Here is a 21,694-nt window from a genome sequence, read left to right on the forward strand (position 1 = left end):
CATCTACACTGATTGAAGTGGATTTAACAGGTGACATCAATAAGGGATCATAGCTTTCACCTGGATTCACCTGGTCAGTCTATGTCATGGAACGAGCAGGTGTTCCTAATGTTTTGTACACTCAGTGTATAACCACATTTTTTATGTCAAACAATTTAGAAAAATGTGAGGGCAGTGGTGCAGACTTTTCAGTGTAGTAATGGCAAAACATTGACAATATAATTACATTAATAGTAAAGATTATAACAATGAAAATAATGTATTATGTCTACTGAAGATACATACTTAATGACCTCAATTTTGGTTAATAAAAGATTATAATATAAAATAATTATGTAGTATTGTCTTCTTATTCGCTATACAGTTTTGAAATGTTCTGTGTTAAAGAGACAATGCTGAATCAACATAATAGTCAGTGCCATGGGAAAAAAATATTGAGGTTGATAAATCAATATAGTGTTGAGGGTATGTCACCAAAGAGCTGTAATCAGGTCAGAAAAAATGTGTTGTACTTAATTCAACATCAATGTAGTACTGTAATACAGTGTCATACGGAGAGAAACAACTTAAATAATATTTTTCTCTGTCTTTAAAGTTTTGGTTTCAAAACTTTGGTCATTTTAATTTATAAAACATTTGTAGAAACAGATTTTCTGGACTGTATGCCCTTTGTTATAGATATACAGTATATTCCAATTACAACATAGGCAACTTATAAGTGCATTCTGTATGTCATTTAGCAGACAAATGTATCCAAAGCGACTTACAGTCATGTGAGCATACATTTTACGTATGCACGCATGCACGTGGTTCTGTAGATACAAGAAATTGTAAGAAATATGCCTCTGGGCCAATCACAGAATATGTCATTGATTATATATCGGCTATTGTGTTACATCATGTAATTAATCTGTTTTCAACATGCCTGAGACGTGGATGGATGGGCTAGCCAAACAGTTTGTCACTGTACTGTTGACATCTTTACATCATAAAACCATTTCAAAGATGAGCCTCTAGATTTAAATACGGATTTGATTTATTCTCTCTTTCTGACCCTAAAAACTAGGATCCAACCCTCTGAGTACTCAACATTGAAGTTATACACCACACGTTACCCCATAAAATCATCTGATCTCCATTCCTCCTTGGACCCTCCAGGCCTTCCTGCATCTGGGCCAGACCAGAAGGGGATTCCATCTCCCCACTGCCTCCAACCCAGGTCTCCTCCGCTCTGTGGGTCTGCCGTTGGGGCCAAATCTGCACCAGAGCCCTCTGCTCCCGGTCTTTGTCAGGGCCGCGACAGGGTGGTGTAGACCGGCTGCTCCCAGTGCGTGGGGCTGTGTGACTGTGGCACGCTGGACGGGTCAGTGATGGCTGTATACAGGGGCCTCTGCGAGGGCCCCATGTAGGAGAAGGCAGAGTACAGCCCCGAGGCCTGGCTGGAGTGGGCGTAGTAGGATCCCGAGGCCTGGTGGTCAGCATACTCTGCAAACTGGGCCCTGGAGGCCAGTGAGGGGAAAGCAGAGCTGTAGTGGGGCAGGCTGAGGGGAGTGTAGGTGACATGGGAACCCCCTGAGGATGCTTCGGCAAAGTGTCCCCCCGAGCCGGCCTCACTCTTAATCTGGGCCTTGGAGGGGTCGGAGCCCAGAGGTGAGGCATGATGCTGCTGGTGCTGCTTGGATAGCCACGCCGCAGAGTGTCCACTGGCCACGGCCAGGGCAGAGGAGATACCGTAGGCATAGGGAGATGCAGAGGACCCTGCTGCTGCCGCTGACCCAGCACTCTGTCCAATCCCCGGGTGCCCATTGGGGGGCAGGTACTGGTCAAACTCGTTCACATCAAAKGGCTCCATGTTGGCCATCACCTCGTGGCTGATCTCACCGATGTCCACGTTGCCGAAATCAATGTGTGGTTTGCCTGACCCTGATCCAGAGCCACCYTCCGCTCCTACCCCCATTCCCCCACGGGAKCCMCCTGCTCCACCRCCCTCCCGCTTCCCATCGCCCGACTTCCCAGACTGGAGCTCCGTCTTGGGGGTGGTGGGTGGTGTAGGAGGGCTGTGGCTCTGGCCTGTGGGGAGACACAAAGCARAGATGTCAGAGWTATTGTSAGCCTGGCTTGTGGTATATTATTTAGAATGGGGATGTGTGACAAACTGCATCGATAGGGCTGGTCAGACCCTGTGGCATACCTGCAGTATGTRGGTGGTGTCCATCAGCCAGAGGAGACCCCGCCCCCCCGACGTGGGCCGCCACGTCCAGGTGGAGGCTCTTGTAATGTGAATGGCTGACCTCACCCTCCGAGTGGCCGTCAGCTTCAGAGCCGGAGCCGGGTTTGCCGTTCTTGCGGCGGCGTGGCTGGTACTTGTACTCCGGGTAGTCCTTCTTGTGCTGCTTCCTCAGCCTCTCCGCCTCCTCGATGAAAGGCTTCTTATCACTCTCATTCAAGAGCCTATGAGGGAGAAAATCGTTTTTGAAATACCAATGATAGAACATTTTAATTTCAGCCAGGAGGAACTTAAAGTAGAGATGTTTTCTGCTGCTGGATTAGGGTTATGCATGTGTCAAACTGTAATGTAGTAAGCCATTCTGTTTGAATGAGGAAATTACAGTAGTCTGAGAACATTTTACAGCATGTATTTTGATAAAATGATGACCATAATATGTGTGTTAAGATAACAGTGACACTGTGCTGGTTCCTTACACACCTCCACATTCCAGAGGTCAATAACCTTGTCCAACTCCAATAGAAGAAGAATTACATTTTATTTACCAGGTGGTCTGTGTCAACTGGGACATATCACCTTTTATATTCAATCTACTAAGTATTCTAGTATTTTACTTTGTTTAAAATGTCTAACTGGTGTAATGGCAACACACTCATAGGAAATGCTGCTATTCCCCTTGTTGAGCATTAAAGCATTTTTAGAAAAGAACAATTGACAATATTTCTACTGTGGAGATTATTTCTACCTGTCAGTTTTGCCTCTGAAACATTCACTTGATTTTCATCTCGTTCTAAATCGGATCCACCATCTGCACAGCTGCATCAGAAAACCTGCCCACACTAGGGGATTTTCGGCTGGACTGTAATGAAATTAAGACACAGGCTAAAGATGCATCCTGTGCACGTAACATAAATCCATATTACTGATGGTGGAGTCAGGGGGACTGGCATGAGAAAACACTGACCTTTTAGACTCCCAGTTCAGCATGTTTCTTGGCCAATTTTACAATCATGCGCGGGCTCAAGGTCAAGTCTTTATCTAATTAATGTTGCCTCCTTATAAAGTTAATGAATTAGCCTCTCTGTGCCTTCCAATCAGCACGCACTCGTCTGACCTAGCAACAGTCCTCCATATCTGTGTTTTAAAGGCTGACCGAACTAGCCATTCAACCTGTTGGCCAGTAAAATCTTGGATATCTTTTTACATAGTAGGTTCTTTAATATGGCACTCTCAATTACAAATGAGAGGGCTGTAAAAGTGTATATCTGCCATAATGGTCTGTGCTTTAAAACATATAGATGAGGGGATTACAAAAACCTCAGTAATTCCCACTGCAGCCATCTCCCTCCTAAACCACCATGAATTAAGTGGGTTATGAAATCGGGCATTCCAGTCACTATAATGTGATTACAAAAAACGCATAACTATATGTTTTTGGTTTTCTGTAGGCTACATAATCCACATAATTATATTTTTTTTTTTTAGGTTGTAGGGCTTAAATCAACATTCCTTGGTGGGGCAACTCTCTAACAAGCTTTATTCTGAGCTGGTAGAATATTATTTTAACATATCTCAGCTAATTTGATTGAGAAACTCATTGCTGTAAAGAAGGGAACCTGCCTTGAAAAATCTAAGATCTATGACTTTTTAAGTTGTTTTTATGTTTTATGGGTCCATAATTCAAAGCTACTGTAGCATGAAGTGTGCTTTGAACTTTTGACCCAGAATGTTGTGACTAAGAACGCATTTGAATTTGTGTAACCCTGGATGTTTATTGTTGTTTATCAAAGCGGACCGACGCTGTAATTAACGCTTTCCCTTACCTCCATAGTTTCCCGAGGGTTTTGCTGAGTTCAGCGTTGTGGAGGTGGGGATACTGGTCTGCCAGTTTTCTCCGTGCAGCCTGTGCCCACACCATGAAGGCGTTCATAGGCCTTTTCACGTGCGGCTTGCTTTTGCTGCCGGAGTTTACGCGCACAGGCATAGGTACGAGTGTCCAGTCGTAGCCGTTCAGCACCTGGCTCACTGCCTCGCGGATACCAATGGGAAAGCGATCGTCGTCTTCATCGGACTTGATGGAAATCCCGCCAGCTACATCGGATAGGGCGTCGTCGCCGACCCCTGTCAGCTGGGGCTGCGGACCGGACAGGGGTGAGTCTCCTCCGCCTGCGGCACTGGATGAGTGACCCGGTGACAAGGAGTGACCGTCGTCCGAGACCCCCGGACTCATTTCTAACTCAGATAAACTCTGCTCCTCTCCCGACATCTTTCCCCTCTTCCAAGAAAGCTTCCTCCCTCAGGTGAGTAACAGAAAGTGTACAGGGTATAGTTTCTTGGCCTATGGGTGTTCAACTACTAAGCCTAGCCCTATCCCTATGTCTGAACTAATGAAGAAGTTCAACCTTTTTCAGGAATATAAACTATTCCTGTTTAAAACTAAAGGATTGCTTCTGTCACTCGAGGTCTCCTTTATATAAACTCCCAGTCAGTCTCAACTCTCAGTCTACGTTCTAAAATTCTGTTAGGATTCCTCATCAAAGTTCTTTCCATCCGTGTTGCTGGTATCTTACGCTGAGCGCGTATTGTGGATCCCAGTTTACCTGTTGATTCCCACCTCTTGCTCCAGTAGAACAGTGTCCTCTCCCTTGCAGTCTTTGAAATTGTAGTCCTTTAGCTAAATACTGCAAAGGACATAAAGTAGAGTATGTATTAGAAAACAATACCCTAGTGAGTGAGTGAAATATAGAACATATTGTTAAACTGGGTGGTTCGAGCCCAGAATGCTGATTGGCTGACAGCCTTGGTATATCAGACCATATACCACCACAGGTATGACAAAACATGTATTTGTACTGCTCTAATTACATTGGTAACCAGTTTATAATAGCAATAAGGCACCTCGGGGTTTGTGGTACATGGCCAATATACCACGTTAAGGGCTGTATCCAGGCACTCCTCGTTGCGTTATGAGTAAGAACATCCCTTAGCTGTGGTATATTCACCATATACCACAGCCCCTCATAAGATATTGCTTAATTATAGCCTGTAGGCTGCTAAGCCTGTGTAGGCTGGGCTATGAACATGCAGGTAGCTAATAGGGCTAAAGGGCTAGGCTGTAGCTTGTTTGCTCAGAATACTTTCATTGAATTAGCATATAAAGGATGTAATAGAAATTATTACGAAACGTGCAAAACTGCAATCATATAGAAGCGAATCTGAAGCCCATAATTAGTGCAGACGGTCTGTTATTCTAGCCCAGGCCTCGACTCCTGCTAACAAGCTACTGTTTAAGGTTTGGCACTTATTGCAAGCTCCCCAGAGAGAAAGTGTTGGAATAATACGAGCCCGCACCAGCACAGGGCTTCGATTTATACCTCGGAGCTCTTAGATAAACATGGGCTGGCGCTGGAAATATAAAACGCGTGGGTACGTGTGTATGCGCGTGTGTGAATTGGACACATTCTGTTTGAAAAAGTATAGGCTATGTGTCTGTATGAGGCCTATTGGGGTCAAATGTGTAGTTTTGTCGATAGAATCAACGCCCGCCTGTGTAGGCCAACATGACCTTAACGTTTTGATTAAGCGAACTTGTGAACTGTAATAACAAACTATAGGCTGTTTGTTTTGGAATTGATTTACTCGTTGAATCAGTCATATTGTAGAAGTTAAATGCATAATGGTTGTCTCTCTAGTGCCCAATTGATCCTTTGTAACATTTATTCCGCTGACATGCACACTGCTGGTGGTGAATTATCAGAGCATTGGCGGGACTGTGCCATCTCATCTGATACCTCAACCACGTCCTGTTGTGCACCTGGTGGTCACAATTAACCCCCCCCCCCCCTCTCCTTTCTGTACGCCGATTTGTTATCCTGTCCACGCACATAGCTGTTGCCCCCATGATAGTGTTACATTGGTCAGTAGGGAGAAGAGCATGGGGTGGGGTGATGATGCTTCCTTTGCCACGGCCCAACAGTGTTTAATTACAGCCGTATTTGGCCTAATGGATCGCATTGCAACGCCGTGATCTTGCAAAGAGATTTAACTGGTGCGTTTTAGTCAATAAGGTTCTGATTAATACCAAAATACAGGTTAGACGTTGCCTTTCGTGCCTCTCATCCAGCAATAGCGCGCCTACTAGTATTTTCTCGAATAGCTGGACCATATGTCTGTTACGTTGAAGCGTATTAATAAGTCTCTGGCACAGATGTTAATCTGAATAGGCCTATGTCCGTATGGGTAACTGCGCTCGCAACAAACGATCTCCAATTGCGCGTCCGCATATGAGGCTATGGGCCTACTTTTTATATGACAGGAGGACACTCACTCAGGCTACTTAGAATAAAATATTGAAACTTTATACACTATATATACAAAAGTATGAGGACACCCCATTAATTTAGTGGATTCGCTATTTTAGCCACACCTGTCAGTATACAATCGAGCACACAGCCATGCAATCTCCATAGACAAACATTGGCAGTAGAATGGTCTTACTGAAGAGCTCAGTGACTTTCAACGTGGCACTGTCGTCGGATGCCACCTTTCCAACAAGTCAGTTCCTAAAATGTCTGCTCTGCCAGCTCGATCAACTGTAAGTGCTGTTATTGTGAAATTGAAACATATAGGAGCAACAACGGCTCATTCGGGAAGTCGTAGGCCAAACAAGCTCACAGAACAGGACCGCCGAAGTACTGAAGCACATAGCACGTAAAAATAGTTTGTCCTCAGTTGCAACACTCACTACGGAGTTCTAAACTGCCTCATGAAGCAATGTCAGCACAAGGACTGTTTGTTGGGAGCTTCATTAAATGGGTTTCCATGTCCGAGCAGCCACACACAAGCCTAAGATCACCATGCACAATGCCAAGCATAGGCTTGAGTGTTGTAAAGATCGCCGCCATTGGACTCTGGAGCAGTGGAAACGTGTTCTCTGGAGTGATGAATCACGCTTCACCATCTGGCAGTCCGATGGACTGGGTTTGGAAGATGCCCGAATGCATAGTGACAACTGTAAAGTTTGGTGGAGGAGGAATAATGGTCTGGGGCTGCTTATCATAGTTCAGGCTAGGCCCCTTAATTATAGTGAAGGGAAATCTTAACGCTACAGAATATAATGACATTCTAGACGATTCTATGCTTCCAACTTTGTGGCAACAGTTTGGGGAATTCCCTTTCCTGTTTAAGCATGACAATAGCCCTGTGCACAAAGCGAGGTCCATACAGAAATGGTTTGTCGAGATCAGTGTGGAAGAACTTGACTGGCCTGCACAGAGCCCTGACCTCAACACAATCGAACACCTTTGGGATTAATTGGAACTATGACTGCGAGCCAGGCAGAATGGAAGCAAGTCCCTGCAGCAATGGTCTAACATCTTGTGGAAAGCCTTCCCAAAAGAGTGGAGGCTGTTATAGCAGCAAAGGGGGGCGTACTCCATGTTAATACCCATGATTTTGAAATGAGATGTTCGAAGAGCAGGTGTCCACATACTTTTGGTCATGTCGTGTATGTATAGGCTAATAACGGGTTTGTAATGGACATATAAGGTGACAATAATTGATGACAACTCCGGTCATTCGAGTTGGTTGCTGCCAGAACAGAGTTCCTATGTGATTCAATCGCGACAGTTTTTTTTTCAATGAGCAAATTTCTTTACAGAGAAAGTATTTTCACCAGGTTGTCCTTCAGATTAGTTCAGAACTATGAAAGACACACGGTTTGTCTGTCCTGTGATTATTAAAGCAGGAGTTAAATGCCAATTTATTCTCGTCCACATTGAAAACTCGTATCTAATTTATTGTCAGTATAGGCTCTACTGTATATATATATATTGTGTAGCAAACAGTATATTGATTGTTCTCTACATTCCTCTTAAATGGTGTTTATGATGTCTAACTTTCCATCAATTAGACTTTTTCTATAGCAACCGTTATTCATTTACATGAAAGAAGTGGATTCCAAAGCCCTTCTTATCGCTTGACCTAACAATAAATTGCCCTTGATTTACGAAAATATTTTCCCATGATTGATGCTGTAGTCTCTTTCCCTTAGTTAGTTGTAACGTGTTCATTTATTATAATAAAATAAAAAAAAACTTTAACATATCCAGAAATGTGGAATAGCCTATCTGAATCTGAGTTTATTTTTATTCCAAAACAATTGTCTCTAAACAATTTAATAAAACGTGACAATTCTATGACCTATTTGAGTTTTATCGTGAATTTGGCCTTCGAGTTTGAGTTCTGATGCAGGTCTAGAATATTGTATGCATTGAACAGGTTGTTGGCACTAACCACTGATCAGAGATGACGAGAACACGTCCAGCTTTTAACGCATTATGAAATGGATGATCTTGTTGACTAACTTTCTCTCAATGAATGAGTATATTAGTCAACCTGTAAATACTCACGAATAAATAAGCCTAATACTGTCAAATGCCTCATCTCGTTGAAAATAGTTCCATGCGTCATGAATGTCGGGATAGTCAGTAGATGTAATTAAGGAGTCAAAGTTTGCTGTTAATGGGAAAAGTTTCGTTGAGTTCAACTTGAACTCGATCAATCCCTGACGTTATATCTAAAACTATATTTTTCACTGGTCTAGAAATAATTGTATAACTTCGAAAGGACCGTTTACGACAAGGCACACCTAAACGGAATACATAACTTTAAAGCTGGTTCATAATTGAAATTGTATGTCTGTAGGCCTATTTGTATTAACCTATATAGTCTGTAGCATACACTTGCAAAAAATATATATAATATCTTACTGGGATGCGTATTGAACATGTATTTCTCCTGCCTGTCACGATAATCATCTCCTGTTATAACAGAGCAGGCGATGCCCACTTAACACAGCAGGATTATCCTAAGAGACAGTTTAAATGTAACAATAGTAATATGATAATAGTTATGATGATAATAGCCTAATAATAATAGTATAATAATTTAAATAAAACAATAATTTAGAAAAGATGCAGGTGTAATACATAATTTCTAACTACACAATTTAGATTAACTTTATGGCTTGATTATTTGACAAATGAAAGAAAGAGAGAGAGAGAACAGCAGAGACAGGAAAGTATTTCAAAAGCTAAGCGCCTTACTTCAGTAATGAAAAATGAGGTCGCCCGCTTAGCACGAGAGTCCGTGTGTTCCCGAGTTTCCAAAGTGACGCTCGCGCTCAATCCCTAGCCCCCTCGCTCGCGCTGCCCATCTATGAATGCCTGCTCTGTGTCGCGCACCCGGGCTTAAAGAGCTCCGTTGTGTGAGGAAAGAGAAAAAATTGGGGGGGAAAGTCTTAAAGGAGCAGCAAACTTTCACGCATGCAACACCGGCAATCAATGTGATTGGTCGATGATTATTTTGCTCAGTTTCCTGCAGGACAAGATCTCACTGTCAAAATTAGCATCAATATTATGCTAATATTATCGCTACCTGAATAATGTGGAGACGCCTCGATTGTTTTGGTTAGGTAGGCTACTGATCTATTTCTAGGCTGCAGTGCCATCAGATTCTGTGGAATGAGATGCTGCATTTGGGTTTGGATATTTCAGACTTCTCAAAAGCAATATCTAGCCTATGGAAAATCCCTTCTGTTGGGAAAATGTATGTGAAATCGTCCATATTTGGGGTGTGCTACTTTGTGACCCTCTTGTAGTGATCAGAGTAGGGCAATTACAATGTGGAACACAAAAAACTATAATTCAGTAAGAAATATAATTTTGTCAACGTTGTGATTTTTCAGATCCATGTTATTCTCATACGTCATTATAGCCATTACAGATTGGGTAGCAGATTTTGATTTAATGATTTAATGTGCTGGATGTTTTATATTATTGATTTAGAATTAGGGATTCCATCTCTAAATGTAGACATAGACTAAATATCTATATAATGCTCAAATCATAAAAGAGCAATGTTGACTATGATATTTGTCATGTTAAATGTATTAGAAAGGGAAATTAGCGGCATGCGCAATCCTTTACTGAGAGATTTTCATTTGCAAAAGCTTATAGGGCCACTCCAAAAAGAGACATTAAAAACATAAGCCATCACTCAATTTCAAATGAAAAAAATTATTTGTGTTTCTGAATAATTCACAAGGCCTGTATTATACATAGGTCTACCGGCTAGCCTTATGTGCTTTTACGCAGGAGGTAAACATTGGGTAATGTGAACGCAATCACAACATTGATATTTACCTATACTCCACAATATCCTTGAACGCGTTCCAATGGAGAAATGTTTTCGTCTTATTGTTATTATTATTATTATAAGCCATATATTTTTATAAAATTAAATAAAAGAAGCGTAGGCCTGTTCTCTGATGTTATCAAATCTATTTGCCTGTTTCTGCATTTCCTGTTGGTGGTGTGAATTTGTATTTGATTTGAATGATAGGCTACTTGATGTAGTGTGTCCCACAGGAGCTTGTCCAGCACCCTGTCACTCGCATCACTGGATACACGCGTCAACAACTGACTTTGATGTGTCTCTTTTTATCCTGTTTGAAGTGATGTCCGGGGACATCACCTAAATTAGCAGCGGGGTCTCAGAACACACTGATGCTTTGTTTTTGCACGCTCATATCAGAGTCCCTCTCTGTCACTTGGAGACGAGAGGTCGTCGTACTGGGGGGAGGGGGGAGGGGCACGCACTCCACATTCTTAGATTTACCCTATATTCTTGGGTATATTGCTGCACCTGCTATGAGCAACTAACAGACATCGTTGTTGTCTCTTTCAATACAGTCCAAGTTTATTACGTTTGTTATATATATTTTTTAATATTAATCTAATTTTAGATAAAGATTTTACGCACGTTTTACGCACACAAACTAGGCTAAGTGAACAGTTGGCCTATAGGCATTTATCTCTCGATATTTTGTAGTTGATTCATTTAAATTGCACTGACACTGGTTTGTTGGATAGAGCATCAACGTAGACCTACAGTAGACTATCCAGTGCAGGCCGCTGACTGTCGGAATTAAATATAATTCCAAGGCGAACACTGCGCTACTTCATCCTATGTGTGAGTTTTATAATTGCATCAGTGCTCAGTCACTTAGATACACATTTAAAACCAAACAGCATTTGGAGAAAATATAGAAAGTAGAGATATCATAGGTCGAACGCACACAAATACATGCGCTGTTCTTTTCAACAATGACCCCTTGTATTTCCTTCTCCCGACACTACCCCCTCATCCCAAAAAAATCACTTATTTGTTCATTATCCATGAATGTTGACTGTGATAAGGGAACCCTAACCATGAGTGAATCTCTCTGTCTGGTTCTCTCTCCCTCTCTCGCCCGTTCATTCCCTCTCTTCTCTTTGCGCCCTTTGTTTTATCTCAGGTGAATTGTAATCATGTGATCAAACGAACACCCCCCTTCCATTATCCCCTTAAATGAAAAAATGAGGAACAAAAAACAGTTCTGTGTATATGAAAAAGAAAAAGAGAAAAAGWCATGTCTCCGTTTAGTGCGTCTCTTTGTCTGGGTCTCAGCAAACGCTCACATATAGGGGAAAATGCTCCAAGACCTCTACTTTGCTTATGGATCTCTGTCGCACTGTCCAGCTCTTGAGAGGGGAAACTTAAATGCAACTCCGGTGGACTGGCTGGTCCTTCAGGATTTGTGGCCTGGCCGCAACATCGAAGTGAGTTTTTGTGAGTGTGCAGTAAAGAAGGTTGGGAGAAAATCAGGAATTAATGGTGTTTGGGGGGGGGAAAGACAAGCCTATTACTGCTCTTTTCATGTCAATATTTAGCCTACATTTTGTAAGGCGCGAATATTTGAGAAATAAGTGTGATTGGTATCATTTCTGAGCCTCAGTGTTTGGGATGTCTATTATGTATTATACGTTTTTTGTTATAAGCTAAGGATATTGTAATGCAAAAAGTTCAGAAAGATACACTTCATGTACGTGGTTAGTGTTTCTTTATCGAAATCAATATCCCGTAAGGACCCAGCATGTGTGTGTGATTGTGTTGTGATTTATTGAAGTTAATAAGAGGGAGAGAAAAGACAGATGAACGTATCTGTGGTCGCATGTGTCGAATCGTTGTTGTTTAAATATTTATTTTTATCTGCACCGTCATGACATTACATGTTATGTTCTCCTCTAGGCAAATTATAATATTTTATCGAAAGGAAAAATGTATTCAGTTAGGTATTTAATAAAGAATATGCTTCCATGTAATTTGGTTGATTAGCCTAATATTAAAGTTTAATTTAGCTGGTTTCTCAATTGTGTAAACATTTAGTAGCCTAGGCGATTGGTGTAGATCAGAATAACACAACAGTTAGACATGGTTATATCGTTATAATCGATTCGCTTATAACATCAGGTTAACTATTATCAATGCGATTAATTTTTTAGTTGGTTTGCTTTTAGGCCTAACAATAAGTAATTTCACCATTAGATAAACTCTTCTGAAAACTCCGCGTCTAATCCATCTACCAACCTGGCCCCATTCCATCATGGCCACCTAATCATCAACCTCATTCCTAATTGGCATACATCACTCCTAACCTCTCCACCTGAACGCTGATGTGTGGAGAGCGTTTTGGCACAAAAATGGTCGCCGTGCATCACCCAGGTTGGTGCCGCACATTGGTGGTGGATGAGGTGAGTTGCTCCCTTACTATGTAAAGCACGTTGAGTACTTCAGTTGGTAGAAAAGCACTATATGAATCCAATCAATTATTATTATTATTACAAACATTGGAGTAAAACAAGCTTATATATTATCAGTTATATGCTTCAAGAATCAATGGGTATATATAATGCATTTACATCCACAAATGGATGTATCAACTAAGGATTCTAGCTTTAAATTTGTTCAGCGATATGGTATTTTATACGTTCTAATTGTAGCCTACAGTTAACGGCAGCAAACGTGACAGAATAAGACGAGAAATACATTTTCCTCAATTTTACATTAGGACTAATTTATCAGAATATTAGAGGAAGCATTGATGTAACGAAAATATTTATAAAGTCATGCAAATTTGGCTTTTCAATTTTGGTTGCATACAACGACTAACATGTAATTTATGTCGAAAGCGCAAATTAGTATCAGATCGTTATTAAATAAAATATTCTGGATATTGTTTTGTCAAAATAACAAAACTTAATGTCAGACACATTTTTAAACATATATTTTATAACAGAAGCCTAACTCCTTCACCCTCTGACTTCGCTTGTTAATTAATAAATATGCTTTTTCTATATGATAAAACAGCGTCCAACTTTGTGGTAAACCTTTTAAAAATGTAAAATGGTGAATATATTTACTCTGTTTTGTTTTAGTGTCTTAAGAACCAATATTTTAATATGGTGCCAAACTGTATGTAATGGCTTGACGTTTACAGATGTAGAGAAGTAAAAATAGGGTCAAATGATATAATTATCAATAGAACAAATCATTAACATGATGGTATTGATTGAAATAAAAATTAAGAGTCAAAGGAATAAGAACACTTGTTAGAATGAGACTTCTCTTACTTATTGAATATTCATTTATTATATGTTGATTCAGAATGAGGATTTATTTGCTATTTGTTTAGCTTTGTTAATTTAGAATGGAATATGTAGCAGTATTGGGACATTTTCCAGTCACAAACCTTCATCATATCATTTTAAATCACTATCTGAAAGWAGAARMAAATGGAMACTACAAACGTTGAMCTTAGKGYTTTTTACYGTGACTKRTGTTGCTAAWYGTTTCCTTCAACATAGAAATGTGGCTCATGTTGAAACTGTCTCTTTAGTTTCTGAGTTTCCCATAAATTTGCTGTGGTGGCAGGGACCTGACATGTGACACTGATGATGCCGTTTGTTGTGCAGCCATAGACAGTTGTGACGGTTAACAGTTGGAACTCAGGTCTGTGACCAGGGGGGTAAAGGGGTCACCCTCAAAGCAGACTGCTAATGTGGGCCTCATGGTTCTGTGACTGTGACACTACCTGAGTAGCTCTTCCATTGACCTGGTCACAACAGGGACAGATATCAACAACATCCTGTGGCACACTAGACTGGATCACATTTATTTCAAGAACACTTTAAGGATAGAAGAAGAACAACAACAAGAAGAGAGAAAGGCCAGAATTTCCTAGAGCAAATGTATTTATCATTTTGTGTCTGTGATGGAAGGGTTGACCTTTTGTCTGTGTGCTGGCAGAGACAATTCCTGGGGGAATTCCTGCATTCTCACAAAAGGAGAGAATCTGATAGGGGGGAGAGAAAGCGCTGGAGAGGGAGAGGGAGGTCAGTGGTAAAAAAAAAATGACTGGACTTAGTGTAATGATCTCATATTTTCTGGTGGGATGTGGAGAATTCTGCTGCCATCCATCACTTGAATTAGGTGCCCAGTAAACACCCAAACTCTTCCTCCTCATAATCCTACTTTTGGCACCTAGCAATGGCAGCTGAGATGGATTGCAGTGGACAAGATGGACTAGGCAAAACAACGCAGAGGTCCATTACAGGACATGAAGTAATTTACTTTCATTTAAATGTAGCTCTTACTTTTAGCTACGTTGTTTGGTGTCTGGCTTTGTTATGGATATTTTGGAATCCACTAGAAAAGTTACAGACTGCAAACTTTACCATACTCTTCTTGGGGTTTGCTTTTCATTTCTGATATGGCCCACAAGGCCAGACATTCAGCTTACCCACTCTTAAATATGGGATCTGCTCTAAGCTGTTAGGTGGTAACAGATTTTGCACCTGTACAAAATCAAACAGGTGCACAAATATTTCCCATTGCAGCAGGTCAGTCAAAGCTGCTGCAATCATCCTGTGGGCTGTGATCATTTGAAGAGCTGGAGATCCTCCCCAAGTCCATTTTGATTACAAATGGAACCGCCATTCTTGTATGTAGTCATTGACAGGTGAGCACAAGGATATCATACGAAGATCCCTCTTCCCGTGCTTTGAACGTTAGACTCCCAGCTGATGCTAGTCTGTGTGCGGTAACCACATAACTTCACGATTAATCAAACGTTAACGCGTACATAGAAACCGCAAGCGAGTTCGACGAGAACTTCAGCAACTCCTAGGAGTGACCACTCCTTCGAAGATTACCGTACACTTCCACCCAATCCATGCAAAACACCGAGGAGCTGGAATGGGAAGTCCGTTCAGCAGAGAAATTCCTCACTGCGATCCAGAACATGTGATAATAATGCAATGTAGCAACCCCAATTAAAACAGATCAGGGGCAGATGCTTCAAAGGGTTCAATAAAATGGAAGTCAGCATTCCATCGAGACCATTCTGACCTTTCTTTCAAACCAAACCATCTTTTGGAATAAATCGGCCTGCAGGCTGCGCCCCGGCGGCTCTAAAGCTCCCCTCTTGAGTTTCTGGGCGCTTGCCACGAACTCCGCAGAATACCTGGCCCATGTTGTTCTCCTAAACCGCCACTGCCCATATTGGCCTATGTCTCCGTGTCTACTTTCTTTTCCCGATGTTGGATAGGTAGGTGGAATGGAGGAGAAGCAGGAACCGAAGCTAGGGTCGTCTGAACACGACCCTACTGGGTGGAATTAGCGAGAGGGAGGCGACGGGACTAACCGAAATTTAGTGACTGGCGCATGTATCAATGCGAGAGCATGCGGGAAGCGGCACGCAGCCGAAAGAACGCAGAAGAAGGTGGGGATGGGGAGGCGGAACGGAGAGGTATAGCAAGACGGGCGGTTCAGCAGGGACGAGAAAGATGGGCGTGAGAAGAGAGTGGGGCGGCGCGCCGAGGAAGCAAGAGCACGAGATGGTGGTACCAAGGGAGGTGGTGGGGGAACAAGAATGGAGGGGGCACGGCGCGGCGGAGAGGACAATAGCGCTAGTGGGTCAATGTGTATTGCAAGCGCTCCATGATGGTTCCCATTGTAATGTTCTCGGTTCATATCTTACCACTAGCTAGCAAAGGGCTGCAAGAATCTAGTGACTTCCAATGTGTGACGGGACATCTAAAGGAATATTTGATAATGGTTGTTGGAGTTAGAGTCTAGAGGTAAAGGCATGGAAATCCAGCGAGGAATGTAATAGGTTACCGTGCCGCTGCTTACAGTGGTGTCATTTTATAACTCTTTCATTTGACACTCTGTATCGCCATTGTGATGAACTCCGTGCCGGGGTCCAATACAGAATAGCGTGGATCTCAACCATAAACAAATACATATATTATAATATTCTACGGCGAGATTCTATGTAAATTTTTGATGATAAGTGCTGACATGGCATCTATGTTTTGCCGGGGAACCGGAGATATCCTGTTGCTGTTCTCACTGTGGCTGGAACGGACCCTTAACCAGGAGGCAAACTAACGGGTTTACAACGTGAACGGCACGGACAGTGATGAAGTGGCTTTATTATCTAATATATTTGAGTGACAAGAGTGTGCAAAGTACTGTGTGAATTAGATGCTTTCAAAAAAAATAACAAGATACTGAGGCTGAGAAAGTCGAGCCTTTGTATTAATCGAAGATTATTATATTGATGTTAAGAGGTACAGTCGTTAACGTCATTATCGTGAGTGATATGGAACCGTTAGAAGTCGAGTCTGAAGTTACTGATCGCAGGTGATATATTATGTTATGTATATAGTAGAAGCTCTCAGTGTGGAATGGTAAAAGAGTTCCAAAGTGGTGCAGAGATACGAGCTAATAATAATGGAAGTATGATGTTAAGATCAAAGAGGATCTAACCAGTTTATTAAAATCCAGCAAACTGCGGTGAGTTACGCGGCGTGTATAAAATAATGAAAGTGTGAATATGATCGAAGTAAGAAGAGATCGATGTCTAAATGTATGTGAGTCATAGTCATAGTTAGATTGAATAACTAATGATGTATGAAGTTCCAGGGAGGTGAGTTGACTTACGAGTCCGTAACCCATCAGTGTGTATGATATATGTAATGATAAGAGAAGAGGTTCAGCAACCTTATTCTTAGGTCCAACCTAGGTCATACGATGGGGTGTCAAAAGATCGTCCCGGGAACAAGGAGTAGAAGCAAGTCTCAGAGAGAACCAGTTCCAAGAGAACGAAACCTGTAGTGCATCGTAGTTTATACCTCACTAGATGTAGGTGCCCGTTCAAAGCTCATAAAATATAAATATCTGGGAGATAATGAATATGATTGACGGTGGTTCCTCAAAAGCTTTCACAAAAAGTCATGTAGTGTGTGATATGAGTCAATGATGATAGGTGAGTGTGTAAAAGTACACAGCGACCTAGCCTGGATTGAGTGACTATGCGTAAAAGTACCTTGAAGATGTAAATCAGTCAAAAAGGAGTAGGTCGGTGGAGTCACTACATGTGGATACCTATCTATAAAATAGTTGATGTAGTCAAGTCTCTTTAGCAGGAGTAGTCATATGCTATTGATGTCAAAGTCAGTCATTCATATCTTGTCTACTATAATGGCATGGTGAAAGGCATGCGCTGAAGTAAGCGTATCTGCATAATGATGTGACCCTGCCTTAAAGTTCAGTCTTTTATGTCGAATTATCTGATTTTAGCAAAGTGATACAGAACCTATTGATATAATCGTATAGATGGGATGTGTACAAGAGTCGAGCGAAACGTATTATTTATAGGGATCGTGTAAATAATAATTAAGATGTAAAAGAGCTCAGTGCTGTCTTGGAGTGTAGGTCAGTACAGAGTGATTGATGTAATTCGACGTCTGCTTCTTACGGTCTATAAATAGTTGCATGTGTAAAGATCATGTCTGTATCGTCTAACAATTATGTTAAAGTCAGCCTTATTTATGGTATTTCTAATTATTTTTATTGAATGAAAGTCAGTCTTTATCTATCTAGATTATAATTGAGGGAAGTGAGTCTTTTATTATCTATATATTGATGTAAAGTCAGTCTTTTATTATCTATATATTGATGTAAAGTCAGTCTTTTATTATATATTGATGTAAAGTCGGTCTTGCCAGACCAAGGGTCAATTGTAGGCAATAATGACCATGAAGTGACAATGGATTCAGAATGAGCCAAGTACAATCATGCTGAGATGATTTTTTATCAATAAAGACTTTGTATATATCAGTATGAATGGAGCCAATTTTTTCCACCACACTGACCTCCTCCAAAAATCAGGCACCCTTTGAAAGTCCCAGTATTTACCATGAAACAGGTGTAATTGGGCAAAGATTGATCAACAGCAGAGGTGCATAAAGATGGTGGCCCCCATGCACTTCCCACAAATTCCTTGTTTTGCTAAGTTCGCCGTACAATACAACGTATTGTTCATTGCTCTCCACTACAATTTTTGGTAATTACCACCGTATACATAATCCCAATTTTAGCTTCAAGATGCCGGCAATTTGAAAAACCGAAAAGGTTGATTGTGCTGATTTATTGGCACATTGAACCATGTCACGTGCCATAGTTTACACACTCAGTGGGTAGTGCTAAAACAATGACATCGTATCTAAATTCTGCCATCTTTATACACATCTTTACGAACAACAGACTTGAGGTTAACTGTTACTTTCTTTATTTCCTTGAATTTCAGTTCACTCCACGGCCGCTGTCCCGTTCCACATCTCTCCCTCGCTCTTTCTTTTCAGTCTCACTCCCTCTCTCTGTCAGAATGCTCTCCCTTCCCTCCTCTAATACAAAAAGCATGAGCACTGCTGCAGCTGTGGGAGAAAGGAGGAGATGGAAGAGAACTGGGGTAGACGCATGAGGAGTAAGTGAGAAAGCATTCAATGGAGCCTTGTGTCCCTCCCAACCATTCCCCCTGTCTCCTGGAGCAAAACCAATCACCTATTCTTTACCTCCAGTCACCACTATCTCCACCTCTCTGCGTCACCTTCTCAGCGCAACATAACATAGTGTGTGTGTATTATGTGATAAGATTCGGACATTTTGATCCATCCCTGAGTGAAGGGCGTAAGACACAAACATGCTAATTGAGTGGAATGAGAGGGATGAGGAGATTCAGTCATTTGCAGAAAATGATGCACAAGAATTTGGAAGAGAACAAAATAGTCCTTTGTCGCCATGTTGCTGTCTGGGTGCTGGCTGGGACGTGGTCAGAGTCATTTGCATCACTGAAAATACTCAGTTGTGTATGGTCTTGGCTTCCCTCTCAGGCGTGGCCATTTGGTCCCTATACAAGATCAATATTCCTACCACATGTCTTCCAGCCAACTAGGAGAGTATCAGGGGAAATGTTTGTAGTTCTGCTGAATTGTTGCGTGTGCCTGCAAACCACAAACCATACACAACATATTTACATGTGTAAAAGCCTACTATGTGTTTCACAAGCTGGTGTACAGACAAGTGATTATCAATCTGCAATTGCTCATATATGAGCTGTCATATTGTTACAGAAGTTATTGCTGTTAATGAGCAAATACCTTTGGAGGTATTGATGCCTGTATTTAATCAATAGCAGATGGTGGATTTGTGGATTGTGCTTTTAAAGGTGTGTTTGATTTGCTGTATGTCCTGGATTGTGCTTTTAAAGGTGTGTTTGATTTTCTGTATGTCCTGGATTGTGCTTTTAAAGGTGTGTTTGATTTGTATGTCCTGGGTGGAGGAAGTTGACACTTGATTTTAAGGCTAATGTTAAACTAATGACAAAACAACTCTGATCATATTCTCATGCTGTGAGGCAGCGGTTAGTAAGGCTGCTCAGCCCCATGATTCCCATTCTCAAAAGTCAATCAAAAGTCATCAAGCACGACAACAGCTTTGAAGTGACTGTGACTCCAGGGAGACGAAGAGGGGCGAGAGACAGAGGTGAACAGATAGGGTCTGGAGGGGCCGCTTAATAACAGTGTAAACTGTGTGAGAAGGAGTCTGTGTGTTTGACTCATCCTCTGYCTAGACTACAAGCTTCACATCCATTTTGGWAATKACCCGCCCGCTGTGATCCTCGCGACCTCKCGTAATTAACACGCCTCGAGCAGGGAATGAAACTTTGATTGCCGTGGCCCATGGCCAAGTAGCAGGGGTTGCATCTGTCTCTGCCTTGAACGACTACTGTTCTGACATTGTGGGGATGAAACCACCTCTTTCAAGGAAGCCTCTAACACGATAATTAAGATGAAGGCTCTGACAATAGGACATTCAAGCAGTCGTTTATTCCCAATTTGTTGAAGTTCGTGTAGTTAATAGTCGATCAATCATGGCAGTAGAAAAGCAACATCTTTTATGGCCTAAGATGTGCTCATGTTCATAGTGGTGTGTATTCATGGCTGCCAAGGGAATTGTTGTTGCATCTCCTTGTGTTGATGTCCTGCGGTGGCTAGCTAGCTAAAATTGGCCCTTTCCTAAATTAGCAATGGACAAGGATAGTGATTTGGACTTGTGGTTTTACTTCATTCTCCTTCCTGGCCAATGGTTATAATGGAGATTCTGATCCAACCATAAATTCATACATTGTGCCCCTGAGAGGATGGAAGTTCAATATGTAGCTAGATGTAGTAGGTTAATGTTAACTAGCTAACGAAAAGAGGTTGGGCTAGCGAGCAAGCATTTTAGCCAGGTAGCCTAGGACAACAAAAAATGTAAGCGTGTACTGTATGACAGAGTCATAGATTGTTTCGGCAACATGAAAGAGAGGAGGATGGCATTGGCGTTTCTCAACAAGTAGGGTGAGTCAACATGTCTTTTCTGTCCTTCAGCGCACACACAGAAATCAGTACCATGGACAGTCACATGATATTTAGCTTAGTCCTTCCCCAGTGATTTCACCCAGGCACCACGACTGCAGGTTCATCTTGGTCAGCCGGAGCGATTGGCTGGGTCTGTTTTCTCTTGAAGTCGTACTACATGTGTAGTTACATCTCTTATTTGGTCGTACTACATGTGTAGTTAGAAATCTATTTGGGCTTCTTCGCCTGAAAGAAACCCAGAGCATAGGCATTGAGGTGGACGAGGAAAGGCGCCCCCCCCCCCCCCCCCCCCCCCCCCCTCATCATCGGATGTTCTTAGTCTTAAGTCATGTGTTTATATACCATAAAAATAATTGCCAAAGAGTGTTGTGTGTTATCCAGTGTAGGAACCCACAGACAGAAGACCAGGTTGTGTTGCCTCATGTGATCATGCATCGGCCTGTGGTGCCAGCCAGCCAGTGGTCTTGGGTCTACTGCGTAATTTGTTGGAAGACTCTCAGGTAGTGAGAGGCAGATGCCAATCCTCTCCCTCACCCTCCCCTTCCTCCCTCGGGGTCTTCCCTCTGTTTATCTATTTGTTTTGAGTCGTCTTATCCATCCCTTGATCAATCACCCGGCATGTCACTCTACCTTCCCCCTCAGCCCTCCCCTCTGCCCTCTCCCCCTCCCCTTCTGCCCCTCTCCCCTTCTGCCCTCTCCCCCTCCCCTCCCCTTTCTGCCTCTCCCCCTCCTTAGATACATAATCTGACCTGTTTTTGGCCACCTATTCTTAACCCTTGTGTTCATTGACTTCCATGCTCTCACACTCTCTGACCAC

The 21,694-nt window shown here is 42.0% G+C and overlaps 1 protein-coding gene across 1 annotated transcript; it reads right to left on the reverse strand.

The window, feature by feature from the left end:
* Nucleotides 1-1,191: 1,191 nt before the first annotated feature.
* LOC111981659 (transcription factor Sox-10-like) lies at nucleotides 1,192-9,481 on the reverse strand. The gene is made up of 4 exons (XM_024013039.2): nucleotides 9,334-9,481; nucleotides 4,051-4,908; nucleotides 2,192-2,451; nucleotides 1,192-2,070 (listed from the first exon to the last, which is right to left on the reverse strand). The coding sequence occupies exons 2-4, from the start codon at nucleotides 4,491-4,493 to the stop codon at nucleotides 1,289-1,291; spliced, it is 1,485 nt and encodes a 494-aa protein (XP_023868807.1). The 5' UTR covers nucleotides 4,494-4,908; nucleotides 9,334-9,481; the 3' UTR covers nucleotides 1,192-1,288.
* Nucleotides 9,482-21,694: the final 12,213 nt, after the last annotated feature.

Source organism: Salvelinus sp. IW2-2015, linkage group LG20, assembly GCF_002910315.2.
Source record: "Salvelinus sp. IW2-2015 linkage group LG20, ASM291031v2, whole genome shotgun sequence".
Lineage (NCBI taxonomy): Eukaryota > Metazoa > Chordata > Actinopteri > Salmoniformes > Salmonidae > Salvelinus > Salvelinus sp. IW2-2015.